Raw genomic sequence first — 21316 nt, forward strand, 5'->3', positions numbered from 1 at the left:
GGATTTTGGCAAAACTGGCAGTAAGGATTAAGTGTTTTTATTTCTTTTTATCGATTCCCATTTAAAAAGATTAAGACGAATTTTGAGGAGATAATTCGAAGATTATTATTATATTTTAATTCATGCATAGCGGTCTGACCGTTTTGCTGTGTTCAAACTTATATTAAACATTAAAATGAATTATAGTAACAACGCATATAGAAAGTAAAATATTAAATTCATTTTGAGTTATTCGACTAGAGAAGGTGATTAATAAAAATAGGATAAAGAGACAAGAAAAAAAATGTGATAGTACGTGAATATCTCATCATTAGCCATTTCCTAGCATTCTCACTGTCAATGCATAATACAGTCGCAATGGGACAAAACAACGTTACTGCAATCCTTTTTTCCTGTAATCACTCGCCAGGCAAAGATAGCAAAACGAGCAGACAATCAATCCCATTTCCCGGGCATTGAATAAAGCTAACAATACTTGGCTGTAAAAGTACATCGATACTCACAAACTCCTCCAGTCTGACCATCCTTTCGACCCCTCTCCGTCTCTGCGTTCCTTTCAGTTCCCAGTTGTTTGCATAAAAAGCGACCACAGCTCAATGTTCCCTCGGTTCTTTGTTTGCAGTTGCACATACTTTTTATGACTATGATTGATGGTCGCAACCAGTAGCGACGGTGTCATTGTAAAACAAAACAGAAACAAAACAGAAACAAGCAACAAACCAGGTGACAGTGAACGAATATGAGAAGAAAGCGAGAGAAAGGGAAGAGAATGAGGGAAAAACGCAGCATGAGTGGAAGAATTACGACCCCGGCAGCAACACGCCAACCCACCGCTGTAATGTTGAACAAGTGAGGCAAAAAAAAAGAGAAAACATTTATCCACCACCATTTACCACCATCATCGTCGGAGTCTCGGAGCCATTTTCCACACACCTTTTTCCACGGGGGCTTGAGCGAGAAAAAAAAAACAGAACTCAACAGACTGCATAAAAAGTTGTCGCTTGCTTTTGTTTTCCCATTTCCTTAGGCTTGGCGCTCATCATCGAAGGATACATTTTGTCTCATTTCCCATCCACAACACGTTGCCATTGTTTTTAGCAACGGTTTCGGATTTTTTTTTTGCTTTTGGCGTGTTTGGGTTTGGGCGCAGTACTTTTAATGCCGTTTTCACTTGCTCGTTTTTCCAGATGTTTTCTTTTTTTCTTCCTCCTTCTCCGTTTTTTTTTTTGTCATTTATCCCCCATGACAGACAAAAATATCTGCTTTATGTTTTGTTGCCAATACCACCGGAAGGAGAGGCAAAGCCACTTTCATCTTTTTTTTATGATGGGTTCCCCTATTTTTTGTTTTATCTTAGTCGCGTTGTCACATCTCCGGAAGCAACAGTACACAGGGACGAGATGAGCTGATTGTATAATTTTGAATTTTAATGATGCGCGTGATTGTCGTCCGGTTTTGAGGGAAAATGTGTGTTTGTATGTATTTTTTTCATTCTTCGCCTATCGTTGTAACGCGAGAAGGTTAGCAGGAGTTTATGAATATTTTTTTCATTCAATTTTCCATTATTATCACTTGTAGCTGCGATGCGATAGGAAGATTCTCAATTTCTGTCTTTGGCCCCCCTCTTTGGCAGTTAAAGGACGATTCGATTTTACTTTCGACAGTTGAGGACAACTTTTTTGTTTTTTGATGCCAATTACGCACCTTCACCTCGCGTGTGCCAATCTATGATCCGTCAGCAAACAGGAAGCTAATTGAAATTCATCTTTGTGCTTCCTGAGTGCGATAACGATGCAAATTAGGTTACAGTGTTGATTCGCTAATTTGCGCATTCTGCTTTAAGGTTGACGCGGAGCAGGGTTCTTTGAAATTATTTGAAATCGTTCGGCCTTTTCTTTTCTTTTATACTGTCAATGGGAAGTCACAGACGTTCTGAAGTGTATGCTTTACAGAAGCATGATGAATATCTTATCAGATTGCATACCTTTAGGGGTTTTAAAAATTATTATTTCCAATTGCCAATCGTTGCACAAGACAAAAGTAATTATTTAATCACAACAATTGAGTAACTTGTGATGCGCTCTAGCCATAAATTGAAATAAAATCAATCAACTCTTTGTCAAAAATGGAGCAAAACAAACCATTCTTAGTTTTGCAAATTGCCTACATTTAGGAGTAAGTAGAGAAAGACTATTATTTTTGAATTACAATAGCTTTCCGTTAATTTTTTGTGATAGTAAACCAGTGAAAATGTTAATTGAATAAGTAACAACCGTATAAAAAAACATTTTGTATTATTTGACATATTCAAAACACTTAATGCATGATAAGGAAGGTGTCCTCGGATTTTTTTCCCATTTTCTTAAGATTCTGTACAAACAGAAAGCGGATGGAATTTTGATGAACCATTAGTCACGTGCCTGTATGCAAAACAAATATGAACAAATTACTTCACTACAGTCAGCTTACCCGCCGGAGAAGCCATAGTTTGATGCACTTCCCAGAAGTACAGAACAATACGACTTAAAAGCAATCTTTTATGCAAATAAAACAATTCACCCACAACACACACCGAGTGTTTGCCTTTGCTGTCTTTTGCCTGGCTTGCTCGGGGGCCCACCTTTTCATCAGCTGAAATGAAGCACGATTTAAATCATTTCCGTAAACACTCCCGATAGCTTGCTGCTACTGTTGCCTTCACTGTTGACTCAATCACTGCTCGGTGTGAGAATGGATGAATGGTGTTTCGCTTCGGCAAGCATCCTGCCCCTGCTGCTCTACTTCACACACAAACCAACTTGCCAAGTGTTGTCATACAATGCTCGAGTGAATCTATTCACTACTTCAAGCCCGATGAACGATAGTCGAGTGTCTGGAGAGACGAACTCTCGGCTGCGAAACTCTCCCGGCAAGTGGCCTCTTATGCTATCCATTCTTAGGTGCAAGATTCAGCCCACACCCTGCAGGTTCAATGCAAGGTTCAACGCTTCCGAAGGCACAAAAAAGCGATAAGCAACTTGTCATCCAAACAACAATGAACACATTTTCCTGCCGCTCCATGATGGCAGCAACAAGCTGTCTGTGTACTCATTGCTGAAGCGTATCCAGTTTGCTTTTCTACTTCCCGTTTTTCGCCAAGGAGTTTTCCCATCCTCTCAGTGAAGCACCCAACAGCAAGAACTAAGCAAATAATCATTATATTGTAATTTAATTGAACGCACCGGAATGGAGAACTCCAAACGATGGGGAACAGTAAAGTTCAAAAAGATTTTCCTCTACTTCTGTTCTGTTCGATTTTTCTTCGCTCGATCGATTCGAACTCGAACTCGGAACTGTGCACCGAGGTGGAAAACAAGTTTTTCCACGCGGAAACATTTTCTCATCGCTGGCAAGCAATCACCTTCCGGTGTCGAAGCAGCGTGCAGAGATAGAGAGAGAAAAGTTTACTCTCATTACCATCAACAGACGGTCCCGGGGCATCATTAACGTCTTTGTGCGAAAGCTGCTACTGATGGTGGCTTCGGATTCTTCTGCCGGTGGCAGGTTCCCTGGGTCCGGCCTTGTTAAGGGGGGGTCCGCAGCCAAAGTTGTGCCACCTAATTGTTTGTTTATGCTGTCGTTTCATTTTATTCGATTGATCCACAACATTTGGCACCAACATTTGATGATGGAGAGAAAAACTTTTTCTCCACCGACTCATTAGCACCACCTAATCGTCATGCCCGCTAATGAGGTGATTTCATGACTTTTACTACTTGTTTTCTCACCTTTCTTTGCAGCTACTACGCTTCAACACTATTCGGGCCACTGCAGCAGCAACCGAACGCACAGCCACGGCCCTTGAAACGTCAGCGACTGATGGCCCCGAATCGTATGGGCATGACACCGAAAATGAACGGTGCTGGACCGATCCTTGGCCACAGTCCACATCCACAGCAGCAGCAGCAGCAGCAACAGCAACAGGTACTCTCTCAACAACAGCAGCAGCAACAACAGCAACAGCAGCAACAACAACAGCAGCAGCAACAGATGCATCTTGTAGCACACTCACAGCAGCTGCAGCAACAAATGCAAGCCGTTGCTACGGCCAGTCCCGTTTCCGGTGGCACTTGCAGTCTTGGGAATTATTACACCGCACCGGGCGGTAACATTGGGTCAAGCAATGGCGTACCGATGCAGGTCCCAAATGGATGTATTGGATCGAATGGCTTCATTAACAACAACAACTGCTTGATGAATGGAGCGGAGCTGGGTGGGGTGGTCGGTGGTGGCATTGGTGGATGCACCATGTCCAGCTATACCAATGGGCAGCACGTCGTTGGACCGTTCAAAACGTACAGTAAGTAGTTTCATCTTGCTTTCGAATTTGATCCCGCAATATGTCAGTATATATCAGTATAGATTATTTTTACCAGAATATCTGAAAGCTCTTAGACATAGAATCGATGTGATGGTTGATTTCTCTTTACACGAATTCTTCAGTCTCATTAATAGCATTTGTGGAATATAAATGATCTCTTTAGAATATGATCGGGAAAGAACACCACAATTGGCAACTTCCCATGGCAATATTCACAAGAAATCCCTTGCAGTGATAGTTACTTTCGTCGAGACGAACAAAGCTATATCTATCGCTATGAAGAATGGGTAACATTTCTTCGTATAATGTCTGGACACAAAATTCTTTGATACATGATGTTTAAAAATTTCTTAAATTTGAACTTAAGTTGAGGCCTTTTCACGCCATCGTCTTTAAACCTCAGAATGTTGTAAAACCTTGGGACTCAAGATCACAATCTTCCAACGGCGGATTGAAGCAACTCATCCTTCAACTCACTCCGCCAAACGGGAAGTTTACGCTTAACCCACAAACATTTCAAATATTGATTGCCACAAAAACCATCGTGGTCGGACCGTGCCCCTTATGGAACGAAAGCTGGCCAAGGCTACCGGCAGGGAAAATAGTCCACCCCGACCGACCATACTTCCCTGTTTCGTTGCGGACGGAGTAGAAGCAGTAGTAGTAGTGGCGGCGGTTCCCTGTTACAAGCGGAACTTGCTCAATCTCATCGCATGCCATCATTATCGTTTGGTGTCGAAGGCATCGTTCAAGCGTAAACTGGAAGGAACGTGTCCAACCCTCGACCACCGAAACCATGCAAAAGGATTCGAGCCTTCGGGCCACTATCTCCGACGACGACGACGACGACGACGGACAAGAAAATGTTCTCATTTACAATTCATTGAATTTACATTCATAATTATACTCCCACTTGCCAAGCGGGGCGTTTGGGGTACGATCCACTTGCCCCAAGCACACTTTGGGCGGAGAATGTCCTGTTATGTCTTTCGTTTTCCCTCACCAAAGTGTATCAACTCTTTTTTTGCACTCAAAGTGCTCTTCGGTGGGGAAAAAAACCCTGGGAAGCTTTCACTAGCACAAACCTCGTTCCGTGCAGGCATTTGAAGTCGGTCCGCTTCAAGTTTCTCCAAGAACTTTTCATTCTGTCAATGTAGGGTTGCTCCTCCTGCTAATGGTTGTTGGCTGTTGCTTTGGTAGGACTTTCTCGGCCGACCAAGGCCTGTCGGAGGACTTTCCGAGCAAGAATTCTAGGGAACAATTTTCTTTTGATTTTCACTGCGACTCGCTGCGTATTGAACTGCGAGAGCTACCAAACTACCGGCAAATCGGTGTTGTTTGAGGTGACCCGCCTCGTAACGGAAGCAGCCAGAAACGCAACAAGCCACACGACTATCATCATCATCACCATCATCGTGATCATTAGAACCGGGGCCGGAAGTAACATTTCTCCAGCAACACACTCACACACAGAGCGTAACCTCCGAAGCTAATGACGCTGTACAATCACTCGCTGGACCGGTAGTGATGTTCTCGGCAGGAGGTTCCGTTGGTCTCTCTGTAGAAGAAGCGACGAAGAAATGGAACTTACCAATTCCACTTGCCGAGCCCATCGGGCCTGTTTGGGGAAAAGTTTTCATTACACCGAGACGATCTTTCGCACTTGTCGCCCCAGGTCATGTGGAATGGGGCTTGTCCTTTTTCTCCTGCTGCTGGGTTTTCTTCATCCCCTCCGACGGATATCGCTTCGATGAGGTGTTGAAGTTTTCCTTATCGTTGTTAATGTTTTATGGGAAATGGACTACCGCTGGGAGAGTTTTCAGTAACCAGGACTGGCTTGGGATGATCCTCGGATGTGGTTGGTCTCTGTTGGAGAGCGCTGGCAAATGAGACAACTAACGGATAAAAAAAGATGGCTGAGCCTAGGTCTAGGAAAAACAAGACATAAATCATATGGTGTAATTATGTGTCGGTGTGATTAAGATTTGTCGGCTGTGAGTGGAGTGCAATGGACGGTGGTCAGGAAGAAAAGAAAAGAACAAGCAAAACTTCATGATTTTAAAACTTTTTTTGCAATTTAAGAAAGCAGATTAAAATATATTGGCAAACTTTATGAAAAAACGAAACAAACAAAATATTTTGATGGACACAAATAAAATTTCATTAATGGATTTTATTTTTGTAGCCGTTTTGTTTTGATATTTAAATGATGGAGGCATAAAAATAAAAGCAGTTTTTCTTGATCCAAATCCAAGTTATGAGTTAGGGATTAATAATTGTTCATGAGCCAATAGGCATCGATTTAGTCTTGAACTAGCTTCTTCCAATTCCAATTCCTTCTTCTTTCTTGGCACTACAACCACTAGAGGTCTCGGTCTGCCATTTCTGGCTTTCTGTGACTTCATTTTACCCGTAGCAAAGTAGTCAGCCCTGAGTATGGGGAGGCGGTCTGGATGGGATTTGAAACCCAATCCTACCGAGTGACGACCGGCGCCGTTATCGCCTCGGTCACCGGACCGCCCCATACCAATTCCTAGTGTACATGAAAACTGGAAATATGATTTCATCACTTTGTAATAAAAAAGATATCTCTTATTCCTTGCTTTATAGGTTTTACATGGCGATCATCAGCCATGTTCGGTTTAGAGAAGGAAATGTCTCAAGCTTATGTGGATTTTACTTCGTCTTTTATTCTGTTTCTGTACCTCTGTGTAAAGCAATACGACCAGGCTGTTTCTTACGATTAAAAAAATCGTATCGTATCGTAATCGGGGTTTACTTGTGGTCTTTAATGATTAATTGTGTATATTTACTCTCTTCAATTTTTTCAATAAAATTTTATAATTTATGCAATATTATCCGGCTCAACCTATCGAATTAGGTGCTAATATTTTACATTAAAAATTTCTCAACCCAAAAATATAACATTTCTCTTTTAGCTTAAGCAGGTTTATAGTCTACAAAATTTTGCTCATAACCTCATAATGAATTGTTGAAAGTCTTATAAGAACTCCTTCTAGAATGTTCGTTTCAAATGCATTATCATAGAAATGCATTCGAAATGTAGACATTCTATGTATAGTGTTACTACTACCCTCGTTGTATTAACCGTTTCGTCTAAGCCCATTCCCGAACTAGGTTTATGTTTTCTTTCCTACACACATTCACACACATAGCTCGCATTGTTTACTACTGAACCAGCTGACAGACTGACGGAAATAACACAAACACTATCAAACACACCCAACCACACCACAAAGCACACTGCCTCTCTTCGGTTAAGCCTTGATGAAGTAACAAAACAGTTCCACACCGATAAACCAAACCTTGGCTAGCTTCAAAGCCACCGTATCCACCATAGCCAGTAAGCATGGTAAGAAAAGAACCAAATACCACTAGACAGAAAACCCCCGGAAACGGAGACGGAGCGAACGTATTTTTCATCTTTTTTCACACCTTCCACACCACCGACCAGGCGCCTCCATTACGAAGCTGCCAGCGTGTTTCCTTCGTCATGTCGACACTACCAACCTCTGACAGTCTGAAAACACACCCTTCACCACCCTTTGCCACTGGGTGATGTTGCTGGTTATCTGTGTGATGAGCGTGGCGTTCGGTTTCGGTTCACCGAACCGACAGCACAGCACTGCCGTTCCTCGTATTTGTAACAAATAAATGAATGGGGTCGCCTGGTAGTGGATAAAATATTCATATTTTAATTAAAGCACGGAAATAAAACTCGGTGATGATTTTGTTGCCACTGTCCGTTGTATGTGTGCGTTAGCGAGAGAGAGAGAGACAGTGAGTGGTTACATAGCACTTTAACTCGGTAGGTTTTTGTTTGTTCCGCATCAGTTTCGGGGTCATGCAACTACTTCCGCATAACGTGTAGCTCACACGTTCCTATTTACCGATATGATGTACGGCGGCCGAGAGCGTAACCCCGTGCCTCGAGAATTCCGATACAGAACGAGTATCGTTTGTTTTTTCTTCCTTGTGGTGTCTCTAGCCCAAGAACAAGCGAGTGTGGAGTTCATGTGCACGTAACCGGCCCAGCCACGAACGATGGTGGTGAAAAGGTGGCAAAGTTGGGTCGTAAATTTCAATCTCCGCCACGTGCAACACATCAACGAGCAAACGAACCTATTTTGGGCACTATGGATATGAATACTCTGTGTGCCCATATCGTGCCACAGTTCCGGCGTAAAACTAGCTGCAAAAGTGCCGGGGAGATGGTAAATTGGATCATAACAACTTCCGCCTGTAAAAGGGGCAACTGTTAGCGACATCTACCGGGTGTCGCTTTATCCGCTTTCAATTACTGAATCTCTGCTGACGGTGCTCTGTTGTCTGTTCTGTTTTCTCGCTGTCCCCACAGGTAATCCCGACACACTCATCTGCGGTAACTGCCGGGAGCTGTTCACCGACCTGACCGAGCTGCTGGATCACAAGCGCAGCTACTGCAAGCTTCGATTTACCTGCAAGTGTCTCAGTACCTCACCGGTGCAGAAAGTTTGTAAGTGTGCCATCACCTTGCCGCTGTCGATTTGCTAACCCTTAATTCTCCCGTTTCCCGCTCTTCCGCAGATCCGAATCCGCAGGCTAAACTGGTGTGCGTGGCGTGTAAGGACTCGTTCTCCAATCCCTGGGATCTAATGGTGCATGCACAGGCCGCACACATGGTAAACATCTACGAGCTGGGCGAAGGTTCGGCCGGGGAGGATGGTAAGACGTCCGGTCTGGGCGGAGATCGCACCACCAACAGTACGCCCACGATGCCTTGCTCGCCGCCAGCACTGGAGCTCGGCAAGCTGAATGGGACGGGAGCCGGGGTCAACAACCCGCTGGGAAATGGAATCCACGAGCTTGATGACGATAAGAATGATCATGCGGAGGTGAGTACGTGAGAAAGGCAGATAGATGCACCTTGAATATGTTTCTGTTGGAAATCGTTTCACTTACAAATGTCCCGTGATTGAGCAAATCCTTGAAAACTGGAAAGTAAAGAGGATTTGCTAAAATGGCCATACATAGACTCAAATGAACAATTTAATTGGTCCAAACTACTATCATAATGAAAACATTAAATCCTTTTACGTTCTAACGATGTTTGAATGTAATAATCCTTTCAAGCCTCTTGCTTATAATACACAGAAAGCTTTTCACTGGAATAGAAATGACTAAAGCCCTTCAAATAGACCTTCAAATTTGGGTCGGCCTGGTGGATGGATGCCGGTACTGGAGCTATGAGACCGTTCGTTTTAAATGCTTAATCTAAGCGTTTGTGCTATTTACAAGCCATGCCTAAAGTGACATTGTTTTAGGAGATTTCTGAGCAGTATGAAACAAAACACCATTCTAGAGCCTTTTTTTCTTTTCGCTCTATTATAATCACGTAGGTAGGACCATAGGTTTTATTTGAAATCAAATCACTTTTAACACTCTGTAACTCGATTAATGAGCAAAGGTTTCTACAACATTTTTACGACTTTTATTCATTACAACACATCAAAACCATCAACACTCTTACAAATTGAAGAAACCCATTGGACAAATCTCATCTCAACTCCAACCAAGAAATACTCGATAGGGAGGGTCGTAAAAGGTTTATCAATTCCTCAAATCTGATACTTTCTAATCCCGTCACGTCGACGAAAACAGTGACATAACATTCCATCCTTCCAATATGTTTCCCTCCTTTCCAGAAACCCCCCAAAACGTGACTGGACTGTCTTTAGTGCCACACAGTCCTTCGATTTTCACCACTCTTCAGCCTGAGCATGTAACTGATTTTAATCAAGAATCAATTACTTTCAACACCAGTCCGGGCTAATTTTCCCCGCCGAAGGTGGTTGTTACTTTCTCCCTCGCTTAGCTTCCGGTGGTCAGAGAGAACATCGGACGTGACGGAATTTCCCATTTTCACCGCTGTTACGGATTACCGATTTTACATTACCGCTGCTATATCGCTTTTCGTCGTAGCATTCCTTCTCTGTTCCGTTTTCTCATCGGAGACGATCACGACTCCGGATGAAATTCGACAGGGAAACCCAATCGGACGTCATTTTTAATCTTCTCCAACTCATCTCAAAATCCGATCCCGAACCCTAAACGCCAAGAAAAAGGGCGTGAAAAATGTTTCGAAGAAATAAAAGGAAAATCGTTCCTTGTGTGCTCAGCCGACACGATGAGGCGGAACCGAGCCGAACGGAACATGAACGGTGCAGACATTTCGTTTTATTTTTCGCCCAGCTTTTTTTGTTGCATGATTCGAACATCTTGTCCTACATTGGAAGCATATCCCACCCGAACGTACGGGGAACGGGCCTCATTGCGGACATAAAAATTTATTCGAGCCCATAAAAATCACTTCGAACGTCTTTTGGACCGAGACCGATAGGTGGGAGAAGCGGTATCGACAAGCAAATTTCCTTTCGATAGCCTCCGGGAAAAAAAGCTAAGCCAGATCGAAAATCGAACAAGGATTCACACCCATCTCGTTCCAGCAATCAATCGGACTCCTGCCTCTCAGCACTCTTCTGGGGCGCCGGGAGGCGCATAATCTATTTCCTACCGAGTAAAACCATTCAATCTGCATTTGCAGTGCCCCGGTGGATGAATGTGAAGGAAGAAAGAATTTTGTGTTTCGTCCAGCACCGGCCCCACCAGCCATTAAAACCGAGCACGAAAGCAAACATCGGCTCGGTTGAGATGCTGACGGACCGTGTTGGTTGGTTGCTGGCCAACGGGAAAGATTGCTTCGGTAGGGATTATGCATTTACGGGACTTCTCGAGCTGACTTCCTTTCGGTCGGTATCGTATCGTAAACCACCGAAAGAAAAGTGACAGCGTCGGGACAGGGAAAACAGAAAAGAGAAATATGGCTTAAGGCACGAAAAAACGATCCACGACAGCGAAAGCTGACAGGGAAAGCAAAGGTGTTAAAGCCAATGATGATAGCATCAATATGTTGTACATGTTTGCAGGCGTTTGCACTTGCAGTTTGTGTTTTCCTTCTACTTGTTTGCCGTTTTATGAGCCTTTTGGGTTGATGCACATTGAGGAAAGGAAAAATAGGGCAGAATTATTTTTCTTTTGCGAATATAGTTTTTTAGCAGTCGTTCTAAAAAAACTAAATTTAAATTGGGTCTTTTGTAAGATAATGACAGAAGATTGTGGCTACACTGAGAAGCATTAGAAAGTTATCAAATATCATTTTTTCACACCATTTCTATTTTGAACTATTCTAAAACAAAGTTTCTCTTCTTTAACTTAAGTCGGCAGTGACTTGCTAGAAACCTTTGCAGCTTGAGTGAGAGACTTGAATCGATTCAACGGACAGTCCAAATGTTTTATGCCTTATAATAATTCTTTATTAAGGTCACTGATGTCGGTATAATTGAGCCAATTCGAACCAAATTTTATATCATTTCAAACCTTGTCTAAAATTAAAGGAATAACTTTTCTTTTTGCCAACCCAATTATCAAAGACTAATTTCAAAACACTTTCAATCACATGTGAACCGTCGCTCTCCATCTAAAATGAACTCATAAAAATGCTACATTATTAACGGCTTCACTTCGCCAAAACATTATTTTGCTCTCAAGAGTGAAATGCATTCGCGACCGATCTCCACTCCGTAAAATCAATATTGTATGCCTTTAAACCTCGTAAATGCCACATCTCATACATCAGCATCCATTTGACCATGCGACCAACAGCACTAGCAAATGTTCCTCTTAACTTTCTCCAGATCCAACTCAGAGCGCTTTCGGATGTGGTAAAAATTGGTCGAAATTGGGTGGAACTGTAAATTGAAAATGAAGATTTCAGATTAGCACTATCGGGTTGAATCTTTTCGCTTGCCACAATGTTACCATCCCTTTGCCCAGGTTGTCAGATTGAGTGGTAAAAGTGATACTTCCTTCCTAGCGCTGCTTCGTTTTGCGCTTCACTGCAGCAAACACTGAAGCCGTTGAAGTTAACTTTTCCACACCAGCCATCGTACCACACGGCTTACAGGTGTCCCGCTGCTGCAGCACACAACTAGCCAGCCGACCATCTTCAGATGTTTGAGCACGGTTGTTTGGCTGATTTACGAACAGATGGACTACCTCAACCGGCTAGTGACTAGTCTAGCTTTCCCGTTCGCTCTTACCAGCAAACCTGCCGAAATCCTTTCACTGTGTGTGGAACTATTTTTGGACTGCATTCAAAATTCAACAGATTTATCCCTCCGAAAAACTTGTCGCTGATAGTGTTTTACGCCACTGCTTGTTCTGCTGCTTCCATGGTGGAGTGAGAAATGTTGTTCCATCCACAACCACCATGCTGAATTTGTCTAGCATGAAAGACATCGTTATCTGGAGGCGGCGAGCTGAATAGACCACCGGCGTACGGCTGGCATACTTTCACACACACCGTACCAAAAACCGACCGTCTCGAACAGTGCCCAAGAGACAAACGGTTTCTTACGGAACATTCTAGCCAAACATACACACACACACACACCCTCTTTATGTTCTTTGCCTGTTGAAGTGAAAACAACACTTTTGCTTTTGTACTTCAGCGGGAGTCGATTTCCTCCCCCCGGCAACTCTCGGTGGCCCCTTCGACTTCGATCGGCAGCAGCAGTTTATCGGGAAAGTTTGATCTTTAGCTTCGTGCGTGGCAGATGTTCGAGGTTCCGGTGTGAAATGGCAAAGAAGACTTTTCCCCAATGGGAAAAGCATCGGTAGCTGATTCTTTTCTTCGCAGTCCGAACATCCAAGAACGTTCGACGAGCGTAAACTTTTGTGGCAAATAAATCAAGATCCGTTTGTCCCCGGGTTTTTTTCTTAGACTGTTGAACTTTCTTTGCATTCAGTGGTATCTTAAGGGTAGTGAACTTTTTTTACATGTCTTTATCGCGTTATGTCAAGTGTGGTTTACTTCATTCGATCGGAGTGGATTTATTTGCCAAATTGGTTTGTGTATTTATTCTAACTATCATAATTGATACCATATTATATAATATTTTCGTACCAAAGATAGGAAATATTTTTATGGCTTTCGAGCATAGCATACATGGAGGCGCCCAGTATTTGACTCCAAAATCAATTCTTTTCGCTAAATTTGTCATATTTTTTAAAAAATATAATAATTTTCAAATAATGTTTCTTCTTTTTTTGGAACAGTTTTAAACAGCGTAATTCTTTTTCTTTTGTCTTGGCACATCCATCCGGAAAGATATCGAACTAACATTTCAGGCTTACTGATGCCTTGATGTTACGCGTAGCTGGATGTATGAAATAAGACATACATTTTCAGTTCAATGCCAATGGAATTTTTAAACTGTACCGTGTAGATATCATTCATGCTCTTCAAGCTTTCAAACAAGCTTTAATTTCGAATTTGTTTTCAATCTCTACTTGGTTTTGTTTCTTTGTTTGTGGCAAATCAAGCAGGAAAAAACAGCAACTCTTAGCAAGTAAAGATCACTAAGAAAAGAGAAAAAAATAAAATAAAACCAATAACTTTTGTCTATACAGGTGAAAAAAGATCCATTCCTTTCTGCAACAAGCTGGCCTTCAACACCGCTTTCGCTTTCCTTGCATTAGCATTACCTGATGCCTTGGAATCGATATGAATTACACCCCCCAACACTAACACTACTAAACAACCTATCAGTCTACAACCAACCTTCACTAGCAAAACATATGTATGCCACGCCACAAATGTCTGTAAACATAACTAACCTGCCGAATAGATCCGACCCCGGAAGCCGAACGAACGATAGCAGCCCAAGTCTACCAAAGCAACCGCAGCAGGGAAAAATTCCACCAAAAGTCATTCATCCATCCATCCATCCGCGCTCACATCACGCTGTCGTCCTCGTCGCCGGTAGTCGTGGTTAGGACGGTCTGTCGGTTCGAATTCTCAACCGAACCAAACCGCACGTACGAAGTGCGATAGGCGAATGAATCGTCCGAAATGCCGGATATGCAACGTGCATCTGACGTTCCACCGTCGTTCGAAGCTAGTTACGGTGGTCAGCAAAATAAAAGAAACCTTGCCTGGTGGAAGAAACCTCCCCTCGGTTGGTGAAGAGATAAGTCCAATGATAAAAATATATTATTCATTCGAAATAATTTTCCTAAAAGGTTGCTTTTACCCTGCCGTCACCACGCATCGGCTTTCGTTTCCTCGATATTTATGTTCCCTTGGTTCGGTTCCGTTTTGCTCGTGCGGTACTGGCGGACTCGTGTTCGAAAGGCGGCATGCTGGTAGACGCGCAGCCAGGGTTTTCATAGCGTAGCGTGATGATTCCCCTTTCCCGGTACGGTACGAACTACTTTGTCCACACCCACCCATTTACGGTATCTAAACGTCATTCTCGTATCATCCATTGGAACAGTCACGAACATCCGGATGTTCGGAGGGTTAGAAGCAATGGTACCCAACCTAACGTCAGATTAGAGAAGGAGCTAAACAGCGGGAGAGAAAAAAAACGAACTGGAAATTGCAGGGAATGTAAGGCGTTTCGATACCCGTACTCTTCTATACCTGTTCGTCAGGATTATTCATCCGTTTGCATCCGAGCGAACGACTTTGAGCCTTTACCGTGAGCACGGAGTGGCGAGTAGCATAACTTCATGCCCGTTTCGAGGCCTGGCAGAATGGAAATGAAATGCTTGACCACCTTTACCGTACACATTCTTTACCGTCCGAACCCTTAGCTAATCCTTTCCTTTCGGGACGTGATTCTACGCTAAAATAATGCCTTCATTTTATCGGAGGTGCTTGTACGGCTGGCAGAGCTACTTATGCTTTGCAGGAAGCCTCTTTCACTCACTCACACGCCACTCATTATCGCATTTGTCGATCTATTAAAGTAAATCACGGGTTAGGCAGTGGAAGATTGACGCGATTTCAAGGTGTGTCCTTGGAGGAATCGTAAAAACGTTGGGTGTGTCCATCTAATCTACGATCGCACCGCTCAATCACGGTGCATTAAACGGTGACCGGGCTTCCCATCCCATTTCCATTACTCTGTATCTCACTTGCTCTCTTTCTCTCTTTGCAGGATACTCAATCGCAGGCGACGCCCAGTTCACCGGAAGCCTGCCTACAGACGGCTTCCTCCAGCGAGGACATTTCTTCCATGAACGACTCGCCCGTGATCAACGTTATCGCGAAGACGGAACCAACGGCCCTGCTGACCAACGGATACGCCGGCAACACGATGGACACAGCCCTGAAGACGAATGGCCCAGCAAGGGCTTGCATCATGACCGCGTTGAGTATAGTAAGTATCTTTAAACCTCTGAATTCCAAATATATAGAAAAAGGCATTTGTTTTATTATTTATTTATTCGAAATATTATTGTCTCTTCAACAGGACACAAAGTCGAACCAGGATCCAACGGTGGCACTGAAAATGGTCTCATCCTCCATGGGCATAACGCTTACTAACGGTGCGGCCGTAACGGCCGTAACGCAGTAAGGCATTTGCTGTAAGCTTACTTGTTGAATTGAATTCTCTTGCGCTCCTCTATTTGCTATTTTCGTATTGCTGTAAAATTTATTCCAATTTTGATATCTTCTTTACCACTGTTGACAGTCTTTTATGTATTTATTTTTATTTTCTAATCTAATGTTTATTGTTTTATATTTTTGCTATTTTTTAAAGTTACTACGAATTATTTGTTCCATTTCTTTTGATGATTTTCAAATTGGCGGTTAATAACCTTATTCTTTCCTAGCCGTTAGCAAAACCATTAAAACAACAACACATCAACCGTTCTTCTAATGAGAGAAACGAAAAGTATTCTATTATCGTAGATAGTAAGACAAACGTTTATATATATACAGGATAACAAAACAAAAGAAGGAATATATGCAAAACCAAAGCAACCAACCAACAGCAAAGGTAAAAAACGCTCTAAATAAATGCTAAAAGATGCGTTAATCTAACGCCCGGATTTATCGCAACAGAAAAAAACTGACAGCAGACCAGCAGTGCTTAACACGAAACATACGAAACGAGAAGAGAGCATAACCAACATGTACGTAACAATACAAATATGGTTCGTCTTATGCTGCATTTGCCTGCCAATCCAAACCACAAAAAATGGTAGAAAAACATATAACAGGCAGACACACAGCAAGATTGCGGGGGAGAGAGAAAAAAAAACCGACGAAACGTTTCAAAATCTCGAAACAAAACTTCCACTCCACCCACTGGCTAGTGGATGAACGATAAATGAATACAAAACAAACCGAGAGCTTATGGTATGATTTATGTTTATAAACTGCACAAACCTGAGGGAACAAAAACCGAGTACACTGTAGCTGCCCCGTTTGTGCTGTTTCCGATTTCCTATGCACGGTCGGTCGAGCGTTAATGCTGTCGAAAAAAGGGGCAAACAGAAAAAAACGGTTAAAGAAAACGGGAGCAAATAAATCTCCGTTTTCCGCAAACCAAACCATTGTTGATTAGATAATGCCATAAGGAGCAAAGATGTCGGAGGAAATACAAAGCAAAAAGTCTGGCATCACGTTTCACAAACATTTGCCTCAACGTTCGTGCAACGAAGCAGAGAGAGAGAAAAACCAAGGGAAGGAAGTGAACGATAACAACCCAACATGGGGTTAGCTAGGATTTGACTTGAAAACCCCTCTGAACCTACCCCCCTGGTGTGAGCTATGCAACAAGCTAACTCCTGCTGCTTGCTGGATATTATAACACCTTCAAATCCATCGCGTCAAGGCGTGTGTGTTAGCCCTTTGTACATATCATCCTTGGAGGCAAAAAAAATACCTTGAGTAGCATATTAACACACACACACACACACAGAGGTGACAAAGCTATTTAAATGCCGCGACAAAACATGATATTCGGGACGTGACGGTGTGGTAGGCACAAGAACAAGACTCCTCAAGGGAGATTCCACGGACACAGGTTTACATTACTTACCGATAAGCGACAAAATCTTCCCACGTTTATCCCTTCCCGTATTTGGTATTTTATAAAAAGAGTAAATGCTGCAAACCGCTCTCGACGAGCTGAACATAATCAAAACCACCTTCCCATCCCGCTCTTCCTCCATCACCCTTCCCATCCCATCCCATCTTCCTGCCACAAGGGATATACTATCGATGTTATAATGTTTGTACGTGGCAGTATCACCAGGAACGGCTAGCCCTATGAATTTTAAGTTCTAATTGTTGTAAACCTTTACTTCGTAAGAACAGTAAGAAGGATGGAACGATAGGAGAATATCATATTCAGCGATCGGGTTTCTGGTGCGGGAGGAAAAAAAACGAATAGCTTATGAAATGTTAATCCCTTTGTTTAGTTCATAACCGATGCAAAACAAAACATAATTTCTCTTGCGGTAGTGTGATTACTTAGTTTAAAACTAGTTGTTCTAATGTTTCCAAACGAATCGATTGTGCAAAAAACAAACAACAGCAGCAAACAACAAAACAGAAACACATGTAAGAGAAGCTAATAAATTTGGTTTGTCCGTTGCAACACATTCTACAGCTGAGGTTTTGTTAAATGTTTTCCCCCTTTTTTTATTTCGATATTGTCATCTGATCTTTTTTCTTCTCTTACACAACATTTTTAAAATTTCTACTAATTTTTGTTGCTTTATTTTTCTTAACTCGTGAAATTCATTTTTATTTTCTGTTTTTTTGTAAAAAGTTTTTATCTTCTTATTTTTTATAGAAATTTTTTGAGAAATGTTTTTTATCTTTTCCTATTTTTCCATATTTGTTTAATTCTTATTTAGTTATATTTTTAGTTTGACGATTTAACGCCGTTTTTTTCATTTTGTATCTGTTTTATGTCAATCTTTTTAATTTTCGTGTTTTCAAATTCATTTAATTTTCTCTCTCTCTTTCTTCCTTTTATCCCATTTTTTATTTTTTTATTTCCGTTTTCTTTTTTTTTTTTATTTCTTCCCATTAACCAGCTTTTTCCATTTTACTCTCCGTAATATTATTTTTTTTTTATAAAAAAATCTTATTTTTTGCCTTTCAGATAAAATGATGACATTATCTAATTTCTTGTTCGTTTGAGCAGTCAAACAGGTGGTCTCCTTCGGATGACCAATCCTACGCTTCTGCTTCTAAAGTCCATTCCAGAGCTTATCCTACCCTGGTTGAGGTTTTATCGAAAAATTCCATAATTCTACAATATGATAGCTAAACGCATCATTTCAAATTATAGCAAGCTTGTACGAAACGCACTCCCTATCTCAACAACCATTTCCAGCAATATATTCACTGTAAGTACAAAATGCTCTCTTATCAACACCAATCACCAGCCCAACGTACACTTCCACTAGATTCAACTATTTGCAGTAAAATCAGTTCTGTTCCAAGTCCCAGGCGCCGTTTCATTTTACGACCATCCTTATCGATGTACGGTGTGAGCGGCCGAAATAAAAAAGAAGCATATTAATTAATTACAACACTATTTCCGCTACCGCAGGGGACTGTGGCTGATTATGCAGACTGCTAGGTGCATCACCCGGAACCATTCAAACCACTGATAAACTCGACCCAAACTCCCAAACTCTCTCCTGATTTACTAATTGTGGCGATCCGTTGGTGAAATTTGTAACATAAACCTCTCTTTGCTCTCTTTCCCTCATTTGGATTGGTGGTGGTCAAGGTCTCCCCCTCCATTTTATCAACAACCGCACCAAATTATGCATTATTCAAATCCCCACACGAGTATTGCTTTGCTTTGTAATAAACCGGCCATCTGGTTTTGGGCTCGCGTATCGTATTTTGTTGCATTTGGTGGGCATTGCTGGGGAGTTGGGCAAGGTGCATGATGAGATTGTATAACATTTGAAATGGACTTAATTTTAAGCATTGCTAAAGCGAGTCACATTACGATTGCTTAAATCGCTTGAATAATAATGAAAAAACAAGATGAACATGAGATGTTTGATTGGTGAGCACCTCTCGTACCTCGCTCTCGTATCCTCGGATGAAAGTAAATAGCAATGAATTGAAAAGCCAAACTAAGTTAAAAGAGTGTTTAATGCCGAATAATATAACGAATATATAAACCAACATTTGTATCGCTAACATAAAACGAATAATATCACAGAACCGAATTTCATAAAAAATTGCTCACAAAAAATGTCCTTAAAGTTGAAAATTCAGCTCCAAGGTGCGTCAAAACAACTCATGCCGAAGGAAAATCGATTTAAGTGATGCTGCACCTCTCTCTCTCTCTCTCTCTCTCTCTCCCTTCCTTTGAAACGCTTTTCCTTTTTCTACAATAATCCTTTCACACATGGGATCCCGCTTCACAACACTCTCCCTGTTGACGGCATTCCGGCACGTAATTTACTGGCCCGAGACAGAGTGGCAAAGAAACAAACTCCGCTTTGATCGAGGTCCATTCCACGGGAAAGTCCATCGTCAGGCCGTCAGATCACAATCAACACATCGTGCGTCTCCATCGCCTAGAGCTCGTTCCGTGTGCTTCCTTTTTCGTCCCCCAACACTAAGCTCCAAAAAGCAACGATTATCCTGTTGCGAACGTCGGGAAGCGTTTCCTTAGCAATCTTCATAATGCATGGTGCAAGCCAATGTTTTGAAGGATTTTTCTTGCTTGCCTGTTTTCGCCCGTGCCGGTTAGTGAGGGGTTGTTCTCTCTGGTGAAAGGTGGAAGTTTTATCGATAATATATGGGAGGGGAGCGCGCACGAAGACGAAAGAGGCTTTAGATGGTATCCGAAACTGTGCTCAAACCAGGCAGAACAAAACTAAAGGGACAAAAAAATGGCGAAGTCGGGGTATAATAGTGAAAAGCACTTATCATCGTCATCATCAGCTTGTTTCGTTCCGGTGTGGAATGATTTTTGCGCTTTCATTTTCTTTAGGTCAGTTTTTGTTCTCAATAAGAAATCTCTGCAAAAGAAAGCTGATTTTTTTTAATAAATTCCTTATCAGCAATATGAACACGAGTTGTTGAAAGGAAATGTTTTAATATAGTTTTGTGAATTTAACTTATTGTATGAAAGGACTTGGAGCGGTCCGGTGGCCGAGGCGACATCGGCGCCGGTCTTCACACGGCCGGGGTTCAAATCCCATTCAGACCGCCCCCTCGTACGAAAGGCTGACTACTTTTCTACGGGTAATATTAAGTCACAGAAAGCCAGAAATGGCAGGCCGAGACCTCTCGAGGTTGTAGTTCCACAGAAGAAGAAGAAGAAGAAGAAGAAGATGTATGAAAGGACTTAACACTGCTTTTGGGAAGACAAGGGTGAACATGACATCGACACTCTTTTTCACACAGGAACAGAAATCGTGGGAACCCAAACCAGATCTTTTTACCGTACGGTTAAAAGACCATCTAGAGATGTTAAATAAGAAAAAAGTGAAGGAAGGGAAAAGTATCCGGAAAAGTGTTTTGCATGAACATAAAACAAGCCTCTTCTTCTTCTTCCTTGGCACTACAACTTCGTGAGGTCTCGGTCTGTCATTTCTGGCTTCCTGTGACTTGATTCTACCCGCAGATTGTCAGTCCTGGTCATTCGTACAAGGAGGCGGTCTGGATGGGATTTAAAACCCGGCCCTGCCGTATAAAGCCCGGCGCCGTTATCTTTTCTGCCACCGGACCGCCCCAGCAAGCATAAGAAGCATTATAAAAGATTCCGGTGAGATAGGACAGGTCGAAACCTTTTGAGGCTGTAGGACCAAGAAAGGAAGTTCAGTTTATTTACAAGTTCAATTCATTTACCAAATTATTTTTTCGATGGGTAAGTAAAACAATGTACATATTACCAAATATCTCCAGTGGAAATTGGAGAAAAACTTATTAAACTTTTGAAAAGAAATTGTTCCATTCTCCTTATTAAATATATGAGATTCCAATGAATGACGTCTGATAACATTTTCCCTAAATTACCTTAACATGCGTACAAAGGAAAAGGAAACAAT

At 42.1% G+C, this 21316-nt stretch overlaps 1 protein-coding gene across 2 annotated transcripts in view; it reads left to right on the top strand.

The window, feature by feature from the left end:
- LOC118511300 overlaps window positions 1-17889 on the top strand; it is an 84689-nt gene extending 66800 nt beyond the window's left edge. For both annotated transcript variants that reach the window (XM_036054209.1, XM_036054210.1), the window contains exons 6-10: window positions 3780-4339; window positions 8739-8876; window positions 8948-9255; window positions 15427-15648; window positions 15742-17889. In XM_036054209.1, coding sequence (XP_035910102.1) covers window positions 3780-4339; window positions 8739-8876; window positions 8948-9255; window positions 15427-15648; window positions 15742-15846 — 1333 coding nt within the window. In that variant the 3' untranslated portion in view covers window positions 15847-17889. The remainder of the gene's footprint in view (window positions 1-3779; window positions 4340-8738; window positions 8877-8947; window positions 9256-15426; window positions 15649-15741) is intronic.
- The last annotated feature ends 3427 nt before the right edge of the window (window positions 17890-21316 follow it).

The sequence above is a fragment of the Anopheles stephensi genome, chromosome 3, assembly GCF_013141755.1.
Source record: "Anopheles stephensi strain Indian chromosome 3, UCI_ANSTEP_V1.0, whole genome shotgun sequence".
Lineage (NCBI taxonomy): Eukaryota > Metazoa > Arthropoda > Insecta > Diptera > Culicidae > Anopheles > Anopheles stephensi.